This window comes from Trachinotus anak, unplaced genomic scaffold, assembly GCF_046630095.1.
Source record: "Trachinotus anak isolate AG129_WGS33_773 ecotype Australia unplaced genomic scaffold, CSIRO_AGI_Tana_v1 ptg000016l, whole genome shotgun sequence".
NCBI lineage: Eukaryota > Metazoa > Chordata > Actinopteri > Carangiformes > Carangidae > Trachinotus > Trachinotus anak.
The window spans coordinates 14157113-14178881 of NW_027273867.1; the positions used below are offsets into that span (position 1 = coordinate 14157113).

A 21769-nucleotide genomic window follows, 5' to 3' on the forward strand; every position below is an offset into this window, starting at 1 on the left:
CCTCATTATGAATTTATGGTAAGTATGCCAAGCAGGGATATTCCCTTCAGGCTATGATATTATACCATGTGCTCACAGAAATATGTGTATGGGAATATCAATACAATACTCTGTTGCATACATCCTGTATAAGGTAAGCTGAATGTTACTAAGTTTTATTAAAAATTGATTAATTATATTTTATGAGTGTGACAAGTGTTATCTGAATGATGGATGTCCATACAACTTCTTTCTGAAACTTACATTAGAATGTACTTTAGTACATTTACTTATGTAAGCTACTTTTCTTAAGAAGCCTAGATTTTGAGCTGCTTGTACTTTACTTTAGTATTTCCATTTGATGCTACTTATATTATACCTCAACTTTACTACATTTTAGAGGAACTTTTACTTACCTTCCACTCATTTATTTGACAGCTACACATTACTTTGCAGATTAAGATTTCAGAAGCTTATAAATGACCATGCAGCAAACAACCCTGAATATCTGAAATGGGCCATTCTGCATAATCAAGGCTCTCATTTTAATGGATTATTCAGATATTATGGTGTTACTTATATTTAAGTGAACGATGTGAGTACTCCTTTAACCACTGCTACTGTCAGAATAGATTATATACTTCTGATCAATAGTGGAAGTAACTTACTTAAAAACTTCACTCAAGTAGGACTTTGTATAACTGCTCAGCTACATTTCAAGGTGAAATATTGTACTTTGTACTCCACTATATTTTTATTCATATTACCTTACCTATAGTTACTAGTAACATTGGCAGTAGATAGATAGACTCCTGTGCGGCTGGATACAACCGCAACCCCCCTGTTAAATTAGAATTTCTTACCAATTGAATTATAAATAAATATGATTATGAGGGTGAATTAATCAACACCTTCTTGGTTGTATAATAGTTGGCTCTAATGTGGCAGCGGTGTTGCTGACTGACCGCATATACCGTGCAAAGACAATAAATCCAAAACAAACTGAATTTGTCGCGAAGTATCGCGATGACTGGTGGAACTCCTCTGATTGGAGGAGGAGGGGTAACGGTCGGTCACATGGTCCGGGGTTACTTGGCATTCTGGGACACAAACAGTGTTTCGGTGTGAAGAGCCCGAGTAGCGACAGCAGCGGCTTCCACCGCGGAGAGAAGGCGGCGAGAGGAACAACAGCACCCAGTCAACGGAGAAACAGCAAACTGCGTTTTCACATTGTACTTCTGCGTCCCGTCTGTCGGCCTGTCGTCCGGGAGAGTGAGAGCTGAAGGCCGGCTTTAGTCTCTGAAATGAAGCGGAGGACTTTATCCACACAGCGAGCTAGTTAGCTAACGACGGGAGTAAGTTAGCCTTGCACTGATTTATGCTAGGGGGTTATCGTTAGCTAACGGGAATAGTGTTGGTGTTATAAAAGTTGATTTTTTTTTAACCAACCTGGGTCTAAAGAAATTTGGATTGATTTGTCGGAGACCGCACAGCTCGTCTCCTTGCTGCCCTGATGGCTTCCTCAATCCATTGACTCTGCACTGTCCTGAAGCTGAGGGGTGACAACTATGAATATGGCGAGTGTTCCAGACAGAGACTACAAAACTGGCACCTTCAAGTCGTTGGACTGGCACGTTGCCCAGCTAGTGTACCCAAGATAAACACTGTTAAACGGGACAGTTCATGTGATGGCCAAGGAGAGTGACGGATTTCATTTTTATGTCTCACTATACAGTTGCTCTCAAAGTTGCAGAGCAATGGGTTGTCACTGCTGAAGCCATCTTCTTTAAAGTTTACAAATATTTGTCTCTGTTGAAGCTCAACAATTTGACACTGCGAGACATGGACTTGCACTGGATGTAAAGACTGTCTGACAACCTCTAACGTCACAGCTGTCTCCAGGTGGGACACTTCGTCTGAGCCCTGCTGCTGGTCCTCAGGGCTTATTTGAGGGCCAACATGTCAGTGTCAGGGGCCACGACCGTGCAGCTCTTCACCAAGCTTATCAAGCATGCTGTGGGCAAGGCAGAGATTCAGCTGAACCGCTGGCTGCAGAGGACTGCTACAGATGAATGTGACAAGATTGACATCCTGATATGCAGCGCCTTTGACGAGAGGGGGGTTGGCATAGGGAAGTCAGTTGGAGACCCTGAGGTCATCAGTGACACAGGGGGGACGACGTTCGCCAGTGGTGGAGAGTTCAGACATCCATGCTGTATCACCACCTTCTGCTTCAAGAGCGCCCTGCTGGCATGCATCCTGACTGCCGTGTGCTTCTCCTCGGTTGCCCTTGTGCGCCAATACCTCAAGGACCTCCTGCTCTGGGTGGAGAGCTTGGACAGCCTCGTCGGAGCCTTGCTGTTTATAGTTGGTTTGATTATTGTGTCGTTCCCATGTGGATGGGGATATATTGTTCTTAATGTGGCAGCTGGCTACCTCTATGGCTTTGTGCTGGGCATGGGACTAGTCATGGTGGGAGTTTTAATAGGGACTTTTGTGGCACACCTGGTGTGCAAACGCTTATTGACTGACTGGGTGTTGAACAAGGTTGGGAACAGCGAACAGCTCAGTGCTGTCATACGAGTGGTGGAGGGAGGAAGTGGACTCAAAGTTGTGGCCTTAGCGAGACTCACCCCCATACCTTTTGGGCTACAAAATGCAGTTTTCTCGGTAAGTATGAGAAACACTATTGTCAGCTTTTCCTTTTCAGTTTAGAAGAAAATTAGACAGTCATGTTATTTGCATTATAAACACATCTCACAGTGGACCAGACAGGAGCAGAGCTCATTAACCTACTGGAGGACAGTTCAACAAACCACTTGCAATTGCAAGAATCAAACCTGTGACCTCTTTGATTTGAAAAAAAAAAAAGATTTACTTATTGTTAGGCCAACCTGCCTCACGGGAAATCAGATCTAGCCAGAAGCTTGTCTACCTGTGATACTTTGTGTAACGTCCCCAGTCAGCCAGTCCCCTGAGAAAGAAAACTCATTCCTCTTATAGAAAGAGGAAGTGCTTCTGTGAAATGGATTGTACTGAAGCCTAAGGACATCAATTATAGTATCACTTTGAACTATAAGTGTCACATTTTAAAGTCATAGTTTGGATTTTCATATTTGGAGCAATGTTTGTTCTGAACTCAGTAATAGTCAGGACTTCATCTAGACTAAAGAATTTTAGTTTTCTTGAAAGTCATTGGTCAAGGCAACAAACAGCATGTGGCCTACATTATAAAGCTAAGTGGTACCAGGATATTGCTCTCAGCTGCACTCCAAAACTTAACCTGAGGCCCTTGACCTTCATTCATGACATGAATAATTTATACTGGCGGATTACCCTTCACAGTCAACTCAACTCATCAACTCATTGATACCCCCAAATGGGGAAAAGCCTTGCGGGATGTGTTACTGCATTGCAGAAAATCAGCTGGGGGGGTCACGCAACATGAAACATGTTATGCTGGTTGTAATTGAATGATTAATGAAGAATACTGACCTGAGGGTGAGCTTGATGTTATGTAGCCACTCAGGCTTAGATCTCCAGAGTATTACAAGCCATACTGCAACAAAAAAAGCCCTCCTCACTATCTCCAGTTGCACCATATTATACAATATTTCTCACACGGAGCTGGAATTGTCTCAAAAGTGCCATATTATCAGATTGATTCCCATCATACGATTGTATCACATTAGCCTGTCCCCTAAAAATAGCAAGGGTTTTTTATGGAGAAGAAAATAGATAAAATAGTTGTTATTAAAAAGTACTGGCATAGCACTAACAGCAAACAGTATCTCAAGAGATTGCTGTTTGCTTCCAATGTATGTAAGCAAGTAACTGCAGAGATACAGGTAATGTACATGACATACCTATATACATCTATATAAAAACATTTTGACCTAATAAAGATCCAACTGGTGTGAAATGTCAGAGTGCAGGTGTCAGTGTTTTATCAATACCTATATAGCAGCACAAAGTTAAAATATGAGGCTCGTTAGCTTTAATAAAGTGCAGAACTTTAAAACCACTACAATGTAACTAGTATGGAATGTGTTCAAGGATAAATTCAGTAGAAACTACAAAGTTCAGTTTATTCTAGTTAAGTTGGAATGTAGCCTATGTACACAACTCCTTGGAGGCAGAATGGACATGTTAAAACTATTGACAAATGTAATCAAAGCCATCCTCAAATGCAGTATTTCACTCATTTTGTTGATGTCAATAGTAACATTTCTTTTACCATTAACTTCTGCTATTTTGAAAATTGCACTGTCTATGCAAAAATGTTTGAGAAGAGAAGCAAAATATTGCTGAAGGACAACAGTGGCACAAACATCCAGAAGTGGATGCGTAGTGGGGAGCTTGAAAGGCATTTATAGCTAAAAGCATGAAGGAGTTGATGCACAGGCCTGAGGCACGAAAGGGGAAAAGACGATGACGTGTGTTCCACAAGCACAGTAATTGCATGCTGCAAAACCTGTAAGTCTTCTATGATGACTGATTTACTCAGACATTTCTCTGCTCAAGGAAATTGGTTACATGGCTTTGGCTTTTGACAGTTATGTTTACACACTCTTAACCAGCCTACAATAAACACCACTTTATTAAATTCATTCAGATTTTGAGGTGTCAGAGCTGTATTGACCCAGCTCTGGTAAATTGTCAGGCCATAGTAGAATAAGGTTTTATTTTATTCAATTTTCCTGTTCTGTCATTATCAACATACACGAGGAAGCAAGATATTATAAACCTTATTCTAAATAATGTAACCCAAAACAACAGCACCCCACACAAATTATTTAAGAGATGAGTCAACACCTCTCTGTTGACAACAGAAATTTGAAATGAAATATTTTACACATGTAGTATTTAGCACTGACTTTGTTCTGGATTTCAGATGTTTCTATTTTATCTGATCAAGATAAAATAGAAGTAGTTTTGTTTTTGTAAATTTACATTTTACATTACATGACAACCAACCCACCCACCCCCAGCAAGTGAAAACAGTCATTTGGCAGTAGTGATATGAGATCATCCCAAGAATTAGCTGACTGTAGGTAGAAGAGCCACAGGCAGTCACCCTTTGTATTGCTCTTGTGCATTGACTGATAGGCTGGTATTTTAGAAGCATCTCAAATTCAAACGCTTGGGCTGTGACATTAGAGTTGAGCAGTGAGCTGACAGAAGCTGTGATGATCTATTTGAAAATCCACTTGAATGGAGTATGAGGCTAAAGTCAAGAGCCTTCCTCAGTTGTTAAGATGTTGGCATCATAAATCTATGTATGTTTTAAAGTGAGGGCTGAAGAAATCAGTTTGTGATGCTAAAATGAATGATACTTATGTGTTATTCCTTATTAGTCACTATAGACAGCAGTTTACCTGTAAAAAGACTCCTTTTTCGAACAGGACATTCAAGCATAGCAGATGGTTTTCTTTTGCCTGAATGACTTAAATAGCTTCTGTTTGTCATTGGTTGGTACATCAGGCTCCATGGTTAGGACATAGCTCTGTGTCCAAAGATTGAAATACCCCTCTCATGCCAGGATCTGGGCTGAAGCTTTAACAGTATTCACAACATTGAACTTGCTGTTCCACTCTGGAGGGGTGAAAATGAGGTGTCAAAGTCAAAGGGACAGACTTTTTACACAGTGTTGAACAGCTGCTGCTGTCACTGTCACTGGTGTTATTGGTGCCCCTCAATCAGTTTGTCAGACTGTCAGTTAGAAGGAGAGCTAATTGAAAGTCTTGTGAAATACTGACTTTGAGCTTGCTCTGGGTTATTATGTACAGGGGAAAGCAAACACTTCACAAAAAAGGATGTCAGCTTTCAAGTTGCTCAAACCAAGTCTCTACAAAAGTGGGACATATGCTGTTGTTTGCCAGTTTGCAGTTTGACTCTTTGTCATGACTTCTGAAATTCTTACTTGTGACATATTTTAGGTTTACAGACACTCATATCAGTGCTGAAAATATTTTTTTGCCACCAAGAAATGTAATGTATAGTTGAAAAATGAACGTGTCTCTACTCTCTGTTAGGCTCGGGCCAATATTTCATTAGATGGAATATCTCTATATTTCCCACCATACGTGTTAGTTTTATGCCTCCATGTTGGCGACAGCCAGGGCTGGAGGCATTGTGTTTTTACTTTGTCTGTCCATCCCATTCTGGTGAATGTGATATCCCAGTAATGCCTTATTCAAATTTGGCACAAACCCACTTGGACTCAAGGATGAACTGATTATATTTTGGTGGTAAAAGGTCAAGGTCACTGTGTCCTCACTAAAACACGTTTTTGGCCACAACTCATGAATTCATACACTAGTTATGGCACAATTTAACTCAAATGTATATAAGGATTAAATGAAATTGTGACATTTTATATCCTCTAGCTATTATTCGATGCTGGAACTGACGAAGGAGATTGTAACCATATTTCCTTCAACTTGTCTGGTTGGTAGAGGAATACAACTGCGAGATGGTATAGCTACTTTATAATAATGGCCTTTCTGTTCTTCAGTTTCTTGTCATTTACTGCCTGGTGTACACTCAGATGTTGATATATCTGCAACTCACTAGCATTTTATATATACTAGAAAGCTAATAACTAAACCAAAGATGGTTTAGGTCAGAGAAACTGGAGAAAATCAGGCCATTGACTCATCTAGCAAACCTAAGTGTGAAACACTTTTTTTTTTCTAGCTGGAGAGGTAAATGGCAGAGTGGAGCCTTCACCAGGGAGTTTAGCTGACCCTGCCAGAAGCAGGCTAATAAGCTGAATCCCTCTCTCCGCCTGCCTCCTATGCTACATTTTCACTGGCTTGGAAGGTGTTTTGAACCTCAGCTTGTGCTCTAACTTCACGCCTTGTAATTCATCTTACCTGGAGGCTCGTCATTAAGCTGAGCTGATATTGTATCTTTATGGTCTTATTCTCATCAATAAAAGGTGAAACTAACTGTGGGTGGGCATTTTTAGGCCTGTACTGGCTCACAGTGGAATTATGTGTTGTCTGCTCTGCCCTTGGTAAGCACTTTCCGTGGGTGAGGCTACATTTCACTGTCCTGCTTCTTTCTGCTGAAGTGGATGGTGGTACATTATAGCACGTAACCTAAAACGACACAGAGACTGCAGCAGTTAGCAAAACAATGGGACAGCTCAGGAAAAATGTTTGTGAATCCTTTTAGGACAAAGTAGACATATTTGGATCCCCACATATATTTTATTGCAGCTTTACAACCTTCATTACTGCTAGCTGGTCTTGCTCCATCGCTCCATATGAGCTTATGAAGCAATTGGGGAATTTATCATTTGATTTATAGCACCCTAACTATGGGCACACATGTTTTATGCGCATTTAATTAGTACTCTGTGCTTCACCCTTCATTACAAAGGGTAAATCCTGTGTGTGTCTAGGTAAAAAGGGGAAACAGCAGCACAGTAGCAATCCTGAAAATTTACTATGCAGTCAACATACCCTATGTACTGTTTTGTTTACAAGCACAAACTTAGACCTGCATTGCTGCTGCTCTGATTAAATCAGGTCAAGCCTAAGATGGGGTGTTTTTTCACTTGAATTTGCAGAATATCTTGATACATAGGCTTGCAGAAATGAGGAGGAGGTGGGAATTCTCTATGTGGTTATAAAAATACCAACTACTAGCCCATCCCACGTATCTAAGGCAGCTGCATACGCTAGATGCCTGGGTGGGAAGAGACTTCAGAGGACATATGCTTCACAACTCAGGGTTGTTGGCTGAGAGAAAGAGTGCATTCCTTTTTCTTGTTCTGCAGCTCTCACAGGCTCACATGCCACATCTCAGCTCACGGCATTTTAACTGTGTAGACACATAGTGTGGACACATCGGTGCTAATATTTCAAGGAGAAAGAAAGGCGTGACAGTTTTGAGGGAAAAAACGCTCCATGGTACATACAGAAGAAAACCAGCTTGACAACAACATTAGTTCAATTAACCAGGTTTTGATTAAGCTTGTTTTCATAATGTGTCCTATGAGGTGTAACTCAGGGTCTTATCATTGTGTTGTGTTATAACAGGAGAGGTTTTAGGATTTATCACTGCGACGAGACTCTTGCGCTGGATCTAGCACCAATGTTTTCCAGCCCTGATAACATTTTGGCACAGGCAGTGTCTTGCAGCAACACACCACGGCCCCCGACAGGCTGCTATCAGCCACAGTGTAGTCACAGCACATAGTACCAAGGTCACATCCTCACAAAGCCAGCACAGACATGCATCAGCTTATGTCATCACTTAATCAAGGGATCAAAGGTGACACCAAATCGGCACTTGTTTATAATTAGGTGGTTGTACCTAAGATATGTGTGACAGCATGTTGTAGTCCAAGGTAATTACATCAGATGGTACTTAGAATCTGCTTACCAGCACAAGCAGGATTTTTTTTTGATTGTTTGTTGTTAGGGTGATTGTTCATGAATTTGCCACAGATTTCTGAAAATAACAGTGCAGTATGGGCCTTTTTTGTGCCGTTTTTTCCAAAACCTGAATTGTGTAAAATGTTTAAAACTGTAAATATATCACAACTTAGGACTAACCAACATCAGTTCAAGACAAGTGAATGACTTTGACAAATCCTGTTAGAATTCATTTGACCTGGATTCATAGCAGTGGTTCTGTATTGGTTGGAAATGATTCAGTTTGATTGAATTGATTAATATCCCTGCAAAAGTATGGATTTGTGATTAACTTTTTGATTAACCCTGCTAAAATTTCAGTCAAATACCATATTAATAAAGACATCCATTTCTTCCTATCCCTTCCAAATAGGTACATATATTTAATTTTCAGATGTTTAAAAATAATGAGTAACACTCTGTACGTTCAAGAAATATCCTAAACCAAGGCAGGTTCACTTACTCTGGAGCTGGAAAAAGCTAGTAAAAGGACGTTTGTAAAAAGATGTTTTGTCGAACTACAGTGCTGTAATCATGCTTTTTTCATCAAAGTGTGAAACATGCTTTTTTTAATTGCTGTTTTCATTTCAAGATCACAGACGTGTCCTTGCCAAACTACCTGGTGGCCTCCTCTGTGGGTCTGTTGCCCACCCAGCTTCTCAACTCCTACCTGGGCACCACGCTCCGCACCATGGAGGATGTCATTGCTGAGCAGAGCATCAGTGGCTATTTTGTGTTCAGCCTGCAGGTGAGTTGTTGGTGATAATGCAATAACTTTGAAGATACTAATTTTCCTAATGTCCTGAAATAACCCTGGGTTTCACATTTTGCCTAGTAGTCGTCTTAAAATGTCAAACTCAGGAAAAAGAACATTGTGGTGCACGGAGCTTGTTGCATCACGCTCATCATTAATAGCTTAATTTCCACCAAATGTTCTGCAATTAGGAATATAGCAAATTAGTTCGTATGGTTCTTAAAGGCCAGACAATCTCAGGTGCACAGAGTTGTTTGTCAGGACTCTTTAAATATTTTTGAAATCAACATCTGTTAAGTGACATGTTTAGTGGGCACATTTTAAAAGTTTTTTTAAGTTTTCTTTATTTCTTTCTTTCTTTATAAAAATCCCTTTACATATACTGAATGAGTTAGATTCTGCAGCAAATATTTGGTACATCTATTGACCAGGTACACTGGCAGCAGGAAAAACATGCTCTCTATTGACACAACTCAGAAGGCCACACAGACACAAGAAACCACAAACTGTCCTCTTCTGAGAACTGTAGGTTGAATGCTTTGTTTCAGAGTTCTAGTAATCTCCTTGGAACAGTTAAAATGGCAGCAGTGATAGGGATAATGATAATGACGATAATGATGATCATGATATTACATCAGCAAGCACATACAGACCGCAGGTGACACACCTGTTCCTTGTTCCTGATAATGTTATTTATAGAAGTGTTGTGTGAAACTGCTGTGCTTGTTGATAACACTTAAGTGATTGTCAGCTTTGAACCACACCCTCACACACATCCCAAAATGTTTACCAAGTCTTTCAAATTGTATTCAGTGTTACAGCTAACACCAAGTGACTAGTCTCCTCCTTGTGTCTTAAGTTACATAAATGTCTATATTACAAATGTTAAACCTTATGTATATTCGCAAATATGCCCACAATTCTGTCTAGCTCCAAAGGTTCATTTCAAGCTGTCACCACATCCCCAACACCTGTTCAACTTCATTTAATCCTCACAGGCATTCAGGGATCGGGGGGGGGGCTCTGTGTGAAGTTTACAGAGGTCAGGGGTCAGTTCAGAATGAAGTGGCTGTCAGTGTTTCATACAGAACTGAAAGCTCTTACTCCAAATGACAGCTGGTTGTACTCATATAGAAGTCTTTTTTTAACACTTGTGGTGGGAAACTCCACCTGGAGGAGCTGATACGACCCAGTTATCACTTAATGTTGGTTCCAACCAGGATACACATCATGCATAGAGCCATTTACTTTTTCAATGCCACACATAGCCGGGCTAGCATTTTGTCTGTTGTCTTTTAGGCTGTCTTTGTGCTAAGCTAAGCTAACCAGCTGCTCATGGTAGCTTCATAATATACGTACAGATGTGACAGTTGTGTCAATCTTCTTATCTAACTCTTGGCAAGAGAGCAATGTTGAGCTAATGCTTTAGATCAAAATGATCACAATTAGTTTGATGCAGTGTTGTATACAGATTTAAAATAAGGGAATGTGAAAATAGTGGTATCAAATCAGCTATTGGTATTGGCAGATTGCCTGAGTTAAGGTCATCAGTATCTGCTGAAAAAGAAAATTCAGACAGGCGTATCCCTGCCTACATCTGTCCTAGCTGCGTAGTTAGTAACTTACTAAGCAGAAACTAGCTTCTCAGCTCTATTCGAGCAGTTTTTCCTGAGAGCTTTGGTCATTTTTACAGCTGCTTGGTCTATCTGAAGGTCTCACATAAGGCTGTGTTGGTTTTTTTAGACAAATGTTTGTGGTGTTGTTAATGCAGTGCAATATGTTGTGAGGGTTGGTGCATAGCTGATTTTTGTCCTTGTCCCACAGACATATTTATTAGGAAAGCAAAATATTAGGTACACCTCAGAATACGAGACAATTCAGGTTGTCACCATAACAAGTCAAATGAATTTTGAAAAAAACTATGAGTTCTTCTGTCTTGTGCAGATCGTCATCAGCATCGGCCTAATGTTCTACGTCGTGCACCGGGCTCAGGTAGAGCTCAATGCAGCCATCGCCGCCTGCCAGATGGAGCTGAAGTCATCGCACATGAACGGGTCCTCCACCAACCACAGCAATTTCACCTACTGCAGCAAGAGGGCGACAGCTGGCGGCGGAAACTGCATTAATGTGGTGTGACCTCAAAACAGTACATGTAGTGTGGTTGCACCTATAAATTAACTGTAAGACTGCATAGCTTAAGGGAACCCGCTGAGTTTAGACAGAGTCCAAAACTTGTTGGGGGTGTGGTATGTTATCACCCATATGAGAATAACCCTGAAAGCATCGTATGTCTGTAGTCGGTACATTTTGTTTTTAAAAGTGTGGGACCACGCACCTTTGAAGAAAGGGTGCTGATGAAAATGGTTTTGCGGTACATCATCGTGGGAGTTTTTTTGTTTTTATTATTATTTTCAGCAAGGTACTTCTTAACATTTACTCTGTTACAGGAGATGTCAATGAAATGATGATGTGTGAGATATCAGAGGTGGTTGAATGAGTGAGTGAGTCATTACAAAAATAGCTCGGCATTAGCTGCCTGCTAACACTATGAATGTGCAATCTGGAGCTTTCTAGAGAACCAAGGAATTGTTTTTTAATTTCAGTGTCAAAAGAATGGCAAGCTATGCACCTTTATCTCATACTGCATCTCTTTTTGTTTTGTTTCAGGAAATGTAAGATTGTTTGTTGACATCCAGTGCTAATTTAAAATATAAATAATAAGGGCATTATTAATATTTTTGGAAGATATGGCTTTTTAGTCCAGTTCATTTTTAAGTGTCTTATTTTTGGACTATGGAGTGAGGGAACAAGCTCTGAGTGAGCACTACAGGCCTCTCTGACCGTGTGATTTCTGCTTGCTTACCATCACATCAGCTGAATTGGCCTCATCTGCCCGGAGATCATTTTAGCACTTCTGCAGTTTTGAGAAGAGTAGCTGGAGAGGAGAGCATATTTCACAGCAGGAAACTCAGGAACGTTTCTGCCAGGAAAGTTGAAGTGCAGCGTGAGCGGCTCCTTGGCAGCACAGCCACATGTTCTGCTACAGAAAGAGTCCCACACTGAAATGAAACCGAGATGTCAAGCTTTCCTGTAAATGTTAATGATTAATTTGGTTTTACATTAGCTTTTTTTCCACATTTTCTTTATTTGGCTGTGAGATTATATATTATAGGGTTATTACATCGTTCTTGCTTAAGATGATTTTGACAATGCTGTGCAATACATCGGTGATGAAATGGCATGAATGTCATATTTCAGTGCTGAAACCAAACTAATCAGAAATGCTCTCATGCATACAAAATAACACAAACCTAAGTCTGTGTGTTTTAGGTTTTACTTACATTATATATGAGTAAGCTAGATGAGATGAAGTGGCTGTTATTTTTTATGTGCCATAATTTGATAAAGGTTATCAGACGCCATGACACTAGCCCCACCTGAGCTGAGGCTACATGTGACTTATGACTTATTTTATTTAATTACTTTACGTTGTTGGTAATGATAGAAATGGCCTGTGAACATTTTTTTGTGTGTTTTAGCTCTTAATAATACATTGACAAAGCGCTCATGTTGTAAGTTCATTTGCACAGTCCACAACAACAGAGAAACATTGTTTTCATACACAAGTTAAACTAGGAAGGGGTTTGGTTGGTCAGGAGGTGAAATGGACTGTCTCTCAGAAGCTGACAATCAAACACTACATGGACACTTAAGTGATGAATGTGATAACTTTTTATTTTTACATGAATTATTGTGATGCTGCTCCTCAGACAAAGTCTGATTGAGGAATAATAAGGGCTCCTATATGAAATATCCATCTTTATGTCCCTGTATTTGTTCACACAAGCCTGTTTTGTATTGCTGACACAACTTTTTGTTTTTCATTTTAATATTACGTACTTTCTTCCCCTGTTTTTTAGCCAGATGTCATGTTTGCCTGAACACATTCCATGCTGTCAGTCCTCTGAAAAACAGTTGTGTCATTTTCATGCTAAATGTTGGTTGAAAGGGCCCCTTCCTGTCTGAATTTAGCAATAATGTTTGAAAGTCAAAAGCAAAAATATATAAATGATAGAAGTCCTACCAATAAGATCTTAAGTGTTTGGGAATTGCTGTTCATTTCCGGTGTTAAAGATCTGTTTGTAAGCATTTATTTTTCTTTCATAGTAAACAAAAAAAAAAAAAAAACTTTAATTGAGTTGTTTGTTGATCCATGTTCCACTGTACGGTTGAGTGACAACGTTCCCAGGTTTGTGTTACAGTGTCCAACCTGCCTTTTACCTCCTTCTGCCTCTGACAGACATTTCTGCGTTGCCTAAGATCTGGAAGAGACTCACCAACATCTGTGATCAGAACAGCTTTTTCAGCTTTGTAGCACTTTCTTTGGAGAGCCCCTAAACCTACTGATCGCTTCTTGATTTTTAGCGATCAACCTTTCACTCCTGTCACATGAAAATCACATAAATCACACCTAAACATTTTTCCAGTGTCTTAGTTGAATTGAAAGTTTACGTAGAGAGAGATGAGTGTTTTATGGCTACAGGCTTTATGAAATCTACTCACTACTCTCACTTGTTCACTTTTTAAAGGCATGGAATTTACTTTTTCTTTAGTTTTTGATGAGAAAATGTAAATACTCAAGGCTTTCACCTGACAGCAGTGTCCCTACTTTCCAAACAAAGTGTGAATTGTGTAGCTGTTCTGCTCAGAAGTGGTAAAGAAGCAGACATAATGCCATGTTTAATGCAAAAATTAAATACATGAAACTTGTTGGGCCACCGTGCACACATTTCATGATAATTTAGCGTCTCGACTAGAATTTTGAAAAAAGATTGTGGAAAAATGAGCAGTTTTACAGCAAAGGCTTTGGTTCTTTTTAGGTGGGCTCTACTTAACTTAGATTTAGTTATGCAACAACTGATTCCTAAGGGAAGTATATTTCATAGATACCCACACAAGACCTGAATCTGGGATGTAACTGCACACCTGAACTGTTAAAGAGGAGTACAGTGTGAGATCATTAACTTAAGGGGGCAAGTTAAAGGTCGCGTTTGGTGCTATGAAATGCAATACTTCCCCATCTGTATCAAGTGCATTACACATATACTGTATTTTGTAATACAGAGAATTTTACAGTGTATAAATACTGATATTTATCGCTGTACGATGCCTGTTCAGTGTTATTTATGAGAGAGAAAATAAAACCTGTCAGACTTTGTAAGAAAATGTTTGTTTGGGTGTTTTATTAGATGGGAATGCTGCAAACGCAATCCCACTATATGTTTTTCTCACGTTCAAAAATTCTTTATTATTCCACCGTTTTTTAAAAAATTTGTACCTCTTTCTAATCGCTTCATCATAGAAATTCCAAACATCAGTGATCAGCCATTATTGAATGTGTCCAGTTTTTTTGATATATTTCATACTTTCCAAAGTATTCAACATTTTCTGACATTTTTACCATTAAGATGAATGTTAAAAATCTCCAGTTTTCCACAACTTTTCATGCATCTTTCAACCCCTTCTACGCATTCATACTTTCAGCTAGAAACTCCATTCAAACTTCAAATTCCTCAGAAACTTTCCCTATTTTTCGTTTGCATTAAACTTTTAAATCCCATTCATTTTTTTCCACAGTGACTGAAGGTTTCATGAACGTTTCTGGACCTTTGTGGATTGTTACATTAATGTGTATGTGTTGAAATGTTTGCAGGTAGAGTGAGTGACATCACTGAGTGGGAGGAGTTAAACTGGTCTCAAAATTTCTGTTTAACTGGTCCTCATGGCCACAAATCTTTTTACACATCATTTGTCAGAATGTAGGCAAATTTGTCTTCTTTCGCACAATGTGATTTCCAGAGAACAGTGATTCACAGAATTTAAACTGTGACCTTCAAAGTGGCAGGAGTACCAACTAGCTCGCCAGTTCACTCAAATGTAAATTGAGGACAGATAATCAGGAGGAAAATAGGAAGCGGGCAATTTTTAAAATGCTGCACCTGCCTCCTTTCTCACACCAAAGACAAATACTGCATTCAGCAGAGTCTCCTGTCTCAGAAAACATAAAGCTTTAAGTGATAGCAGCTATGATCTTTCACTGGTAAGCCTGAGTTCCAGTGATATCCACATTTACACAAAAAATTACACATTTATACTTCTACCTTTATAAAACCTAAAAAACTGACTTTTTATTTTTAAACTGTGGTACCCAGTGCAAATATTAACTCTTGGCAGAATCCCACTAATAAATATTCATAAAACCTGATCTTAAAGGCGCAAGCCACCAGTTTTACACATGATGCACAGGAGTATTACTCATCCTGCAAACACAGTTATATAATGTTTTCTGTGGCTCAGGAGAGAGCCTCACAAAATTATGTTTAATTGAAAATGCTGCTGAGTTGCATTATAGGAAATGTATCATCCAGTGTTTTTGGAGCTTGACCCACGCCAACAACTAACAGTCAGGATGTCTCTGCCTTTGCTGCATCAATTTTTGCCTTTCTTTTTTTAGTTAGTCTTTTGTGAGTCCCCCAACCTCATGGAAGTGGAATATCAAATCACCAGAGTACCCCTTTAGTGTAGAAACTTACTGTCCACTCCTGTTTTCATTTAATAATTTACAGCTGAGGATACCTTATGTAACACTGAGTGAATCCCTGTCCTTGCCTGCCTTTGCTAAACCTTCTGTCAACCTTGTTATTTAAGATGGAAAAAGCCGCCTGAAGTAATTGGTATCAGTGGGAAACTCTGACTTCTCACATATGTTTACATGGAGATGTGTGGAAAAGCTTCCACTGCTGATTAAATTTCAACTCATCACTATCTTTAAGCTGCCACACATTTTCTAACCCCCCCCCAATACCAAATCCTAGCATGAGTCTCTAAATATTGCCTGGCTTCCTCCCTCACCCTTTGAAAGTGATGGGAAGACAAAATATTCTTGCTTAGAAAGTTTCCCCTTACCTTGCAAACCTCTAAATAACTGTCAGTCCTCAAATATGCAGCAGAAGCGGCAGCAGCACTGCATGGCCAGAAATAATGCTGGCTTCTGGGGCAGTTTGTCACAGCAATTTTGAAGTAAAGTAGTGATGGATGTGGCGGTGGTGATGTAGAGTGGAGCACCACTTACGCTTGCCCTTGCCTTGCCTGTGACAAGCTATCTGTACAGGGTGAGGTGGGTGTTTGTGTGACAGACATGGTAGATAGATAGATACTGCTTGTGAACAATGCACACACACACACACACACACACACACACACACACACACACACACACACACACACACACAAAAGTTGCCCATAGCTATCTACCCACATCCCCAAAACAAAAAAAAAAAAATACAGCCACCCAGAAAGAGCCAAGCCAAAGTCTATCAATCAAACAGTAACAGACCAGACTCCTCTTGCATTTTATTGCATTGTCTTTCACCAGGAGCTGCAGCAAAGATTCATCCACTGCTCCTCGCACAACCCGCCAATCTCTTCCGGGCTCTGGTCAGATCTGTGTCTGATCCATCATCATCCAACCCCGCCTCAAAGGACAAATCTCATCCCAGAGCCTCCCCGCCAGCGCACAGATACGTCCACACAAAACCAAGAACATTCATTTTGACGGGCCTCAAATGAAAGCCCTAGCTCTCACTGAGGGCTATGCTTTTGGAGGGAAAGCTCCAAAAATACATCTATGAGGCCGTTGGTGCTTGAAAACACACATCTGAGGGTGAAATTATAAAAAGAAAAGAAACAGGGTGAGCGAGATTGTCTTGGAATACGTCCATGCAGCCTTCCAAAGGGAAACTTGTGGTGTGGATGTTTATGGATTTGTGGAGGAGGGAAGCGTTGATGGGCCTCTGGCAGCGGGATCCTGCTCAAGGCAGACGGCTAGATCACATGACCACTGTCTTGGCCCAGACAGCTGTTGCCTCCATCTGTACCATCTATGACCTGCTGCTCTTCTCTTCCTCCTACTGTAGTGTGAAGCTGCTCAGTGCACAAGTAGGGCAAATCAGTGCACCTCTGGAGGAGCTTGGGAAGCAATTTATTTCCATGTGCTTAACAAATGCATCAGTAATGTATTACTCATGATGATTTTAAGCACAAGTAAATGCAGTATTTATCGTGAATTCCTTTTACTCACTATTAAGTAACTGTCATCACTATGAGTTTATGTGCTTAGTAAAAACCTAATTATCAGTTGATGCCTACTTATTCAGTTATTATTTATATGCCTCTAAAATTGCTGAAATCCCAACTGATAGTCCTCTCTGAAAGCAGAGCAGAGAGATATATAGATAGAAATATGAAGGTGTTTTTTTTCAAACTGGTGGTTAGATGCAAATGTCTGCATGTTGCTGCAGGATAAAATCCTTTTCATATTGACATATAATTCCTGTTAGCATTCATTAATTGATTGTCCATTAAGCCCTTACTCATCGCATTAATTCAGTGACTTTAACATTTCCTAATAATGAGCATCAAGAATTCATGATACACCCTGCTTTATTGCATGCATTAAATTATCATGCCATGCATTAGTTAGACATGTGATTTGTAACCTTATTACAAAGTATAACCAAACTCTATTCTGTCAGTTTACTGTTTTATTTCTTACAATTCAGAATACTGTGATTTTTGTGTTTTTGGAGTGCTGTTGTCCATGCTCATCAGCCTTTGCCACTTTGGTGTTTTTTGACAATGGCTTTGCTTTTTCCTTGTTTAGGGTCTCACAGACCCTACTGCTGATGAGTAAAAAATACAGTAGTAATTCCAAAGAAATAATATTTTTTCTTTTGACCTTATTAAAACCCATCATGTTGAAAAGTATTGATGTTGAAACCCTTTGTTGCAAACTGAGCATGGATATTTACTGAATATGAGAAAATACAGAAATTAGGAGGTATTTCATGTTTTATATCTTATATAGACACCGTGACAAAATATATATTCCTTTTGCTTGCCAAAATGTCATTCACAGACAAAATTAATTTGGGATTTGAGGTGACCATATTTTACGTTTTTGGTGAACTCATTAGAGCTTGACAGATCCGGTCTATGTGTCCTTGCTGATCAGGAACCAGCGAGCGGGGGACAAACAAAGGAGGGTGGGCCTTTTCTGATGACGCCTGCTCCCAGGGAACAGTCACATCTGCGTCCTCTCTTAAGGTCAGCTCTTCTTTACTCTGTGTGACTGTGCTGTAAAAAAAAAAAAAAACTGCTGTCTGCTCACTAAGCAAACATGAAAACACACTTTCAGACTTGAAGGGTGCATTACAGAGGGGAGTGAGGGAGATGTCTTGACAGTGTGTTGGCATGGACTGTGAGGAGGTTACCTCTGGTTTGGGGTAGAACTGAAACCTACAGGGAAGTAGCTACTATGTACTATTGAATCATTGCATAGAGTACAGAGATTTTATGCTATACAACAGGAAAACCACAGGCGTTACCAATGACATTAATAAGGGCTGCACTCCATTTAGCTTCACTACTTTCAGGACCTTAGCTCTGTCTGTACTCGCTCACTATCAAGGCTGACTAATACACTTAAATGGTACATAGCCTGCTCTCTAGTGGTCAGATGCCAATATTACATTCACCTCATCAGCAGTATTGCTTGTAAGTTTTTCATACAATAGAGTAGAACGTAAAAGAGTATAACATACATAGTATAGTTGTTAATGTCAATCACATTAATCCCCATAATGTGACAGAATCCTGCTGCTGCTGCTACTGACTTCATTTTGAAATACAGATGTTGACAAAACAGTTACCTCACCACTTTCCAACATCGGATACTGAGTAAGACTGTGATATAATTCAAAGCTTGAGAACAGCCACTAATAGACTTTGTGTTATCTGTAACTGTTTCAAAGGTCAACACTGAAATATAGTCAACCATAATTAAGTTCCAAACACTGCAAACGTTGATATTTTAATATTTATTTGTTCTTTCTACATTTTTCTTTTTTAAGTACAGGAAAAAAAATTGCGTCAAACAAGAAACAAATTAGAAAATAAAATCAAAATATATAAAAATTTACAGGAAACAAATCTCACATGAGATCAGATCATCTTCTTTCACATAGAAAGTGCGTCTGTGGTCTGACCCCAGTGGCAATGCTGGCACAGTCTTTGCACTGTAACACAAACCTAACAAAGTAGACCAGCTGATCTAAGACAGAAGCTTTGACTTTAATGTTTGATCTTATTTTGCGCATTTCTACCCAGCAGAGAAGCTGCAGTAGATTCCCCAGTGATCGCTGGTGTAGCGTCCACAGTCCAGCTTCTCCAGCCCCACCAGGGCCATGTGGTCGGGGGCCAGACGTGGCACTCCGTCCTTGGTTGCTGGGCGGAGGTAGACCCGGTCAAAGCGGCAGCGACTGACAAAGGGAACAGTCTTGTTGCTGTTGGCTTTGGTGTCCCACGTGTAGCGGCAGTGCTCCTGCTTGCCCAGTTGCTCCCAGACATCACAGACATTGGAGGGCAGGCCCACTTTGGCCACCTGAGATGAAGCCCAAGTCAAGTATTACTAAAGACACACTGGGATTACATGTTTGGACTCAAGTGCACTCACTGCATGTGACTGAAGAGACAAATGACTAACCTCAGTGTCCCTTAGGTTTGTGTCCCCTCCGAACAGGACGGTGACATCATCAGATGCCTCTCTCATCCTCTGCATCACCACACGCAGCTGCTTCATCCGCTCCTCTGCATGGCCCTTACAGCTCTCTAGGTGGGACGTCAGCAGACACAGCTTTTTGCCTTTGAAATCCACCTGATTTCAATGAAGAAAAGATCAAGTTAAGGTAAACTGAACCTAATGATCTGGAAATTTTGGAAGACTGTCTGTGCACAAACTTGAGCTACAAGCAGATTCCTCATCATCTTGGTGGTGGGGTAAGTTATTATCTCACTCTCCACCAGTTTGACTCGTGACTTCTTTAGCATCATCCCAACGAAGTATCCATCTTCACCACCTGGTCAGCACAAGTAAAGCAAGGGGCAGTTTAAACTACTGAGTTTACCAACAGGTTACATGTTCTGTATAGCACTGTGCTTTTTGTATTTGGTACAAGGGTATGTGTGCTGTGAGTAGTCCATCTTACTGTATCCTGCCCTAGTTATTTGAGACATGGACATTGCTGTGTCAAATTCTGCATCCCAACATTATTGAAAATAATGTACCTTCAATGATCAGGTAGCTGACAGCCCGTTTCTTCAGGTACTGAACGTAGGGTGGAATGAGCTCCTGTAGGAACACCACGTCAGGAGTGTATCTGCATTAGAAGAAGATCCATTTTTCAAATACTATCCACCTTCCCTGTGTATCTTTGAGCTACACTTTGCATCTTTGGGGGCACTGCTCTGCAGCTGACCTCTGACATCAACCGAGTTTAATTATGAACACTGAACTGCCGCCCCAACCCAAAAATTAGAATATCAAAGGGAATAAAGCCAATAAAGAGTAATAGTCAAGGAACACAAGCTCACAAGACTAAGTAGGAGCACAGGCCTCTGGCACGCTCAGCAAGGTTGTCTGTATCAAGTCCGTCCACGTTCCAGGAGATCATAGACAGTTTATCATCCTCTTCCTCGGAGGGTTTGGGTGTGGAGGCAGGACTGTCTTCAGTCAAATCTATGCTGGAAAATTTTCAGAGACTTTTAATTCAGAATTATGGTTGACAACGGCAGGAGCCATGGGTGAAACTCGACATACTGTAATATAAATGAGGACAGTGACACAAGGGAAGGCAGCTGACTTACCAATCTCCTGCAGGTTTTTCATCAGCCTTCTGCCTCTTGGTTTTAGGGCTGGTGTCTCCTTCTGGAAATTCTTCTACTTCGAATACTCTCTCCATGTCTGCCTCAAAGAATGAATTCAAAGCTCTCTGAAAGACAAGTGACAAAAGCAAAGATCTTTTACTATACGGTTTAGTTAATAATAAATCCGGATAAACTGCATGAAGATTTTAATGCCGTCCAAAGTACATTTTTTTCTACTGGCTCTTTCTTTGAGCATTAGAGGCTGAGCTACTCAGTGAAATCAGCTGCAGCAATGTTGGATTGAAATAAAAACTCAGTCACAGTAACAGTACAGTAACCTAACGAGGTACTGTTAGCTCGTTTGTGTACATTTGTGAGGCCTCGGCTGGCCTCCGTTTGACAACTGTACCTCCATCTCCCATTCATTTTCAGCCAGATAGCACTGAGCCACAGCGCTGTCAGTCCCCGCTATTGCAGCAAACTCATCGCAGAGACGAGCTCTGTTTTCTTCCACATTAGAAACCGATGGTTTGTCCGACTCGGATGTAGACGCCATCTTGTCTAACCACTAGACTGGCTTATAAAACTACACGATAAAAACTAAGTAAAACGCAAATATTAGTCCATGTTTGTTTTTCTCAGCAAGTTATCTCAGGTGTACCAGTGAAAGACTTCCGGGTGAAGTTGCAAATTACTCTCTAGTGATAACGAAAACAAATCCCACCGCATCAGAAGTAGTTAAAAATGCCCAACTAAAGTGCTGTGGAGCTTTTTATTTTATGAACTATAAATCTGGTCGAAACGTAACTTAGCTAAAATAGCGGATTAGCTTAAATTCCACCCG

At 40.3% G+C, this 21769-nt stretch overlaps 3 protein-coding genes across 3 annotated transcripts in view; 1 reads left to right on the forward strand and 2 right to left on the reverse strand.

The window, feature by feature from the left end:
* The window catches only part of necab1 (N-terminal EF-hand calcium binding protein 1), a 35740-nt gene extending 32160 nt beyond the window's left edge, over positions 1 to 3580 (reverse strand). The window contains exon 1 of the mRNA XM_071499356.1: positions 3475 to 3580. The gene's annotated coding sequence lies outside the window, so the exon portion shown is untranslated. The remainder of the gene's footprint in view (positions 1 to 3474) is intronic.
* Positions 1097 to 14388, forward strand: tmem64 (transmembrane protein 64). The gene is made up of 3 exons (XM_071499355.1): positions 1097 to 2649; positions 9001 to 9156; positions 11107 to 14388. The coding sequence occupies exons 1-3, from the start codon at positions 1939 to 1941 to the stop codon at positions 11296 to 11298; spliced, it is 1059 nt and encodes a 352-aa protein (XP_071355456.1). The 5' UTR covers positions 1097 to 1938; the 3' UTR covers positions 11299 to 14388.
* A 4693-nt stretch (positions 14389 to 19081) lies between these two features.
* On the reverse strand, positions 19082 to 21659 carry tdp2b (tyrosyl-DNA phosphodiesterase 2b). Its single transcript, XM_071501283.1, has 7 exons — positions 21335 to 21659; positions 20926 to 21050; positions 20653 to 20802; positions 20347 to 20438; positions 20020 to 20138; positions 19766 to 19936; positions 19082 to 19663 (listed from the first exon to the last, which is right to left on the reverse strand). Exons 1-7 carry the CDS (start codon positions 21479 to 21481, stop codon positions 19382 to 19384), a joined length of 1086 nt encoding a protein of 361 aa, XP_071357384.1. The 5' UTR covers positions 21482 to 21659; the 3' UTR covers positions 19082 to 19381.
* Positions 21660 to 21769: the final 110 nt, after the last annotated feature.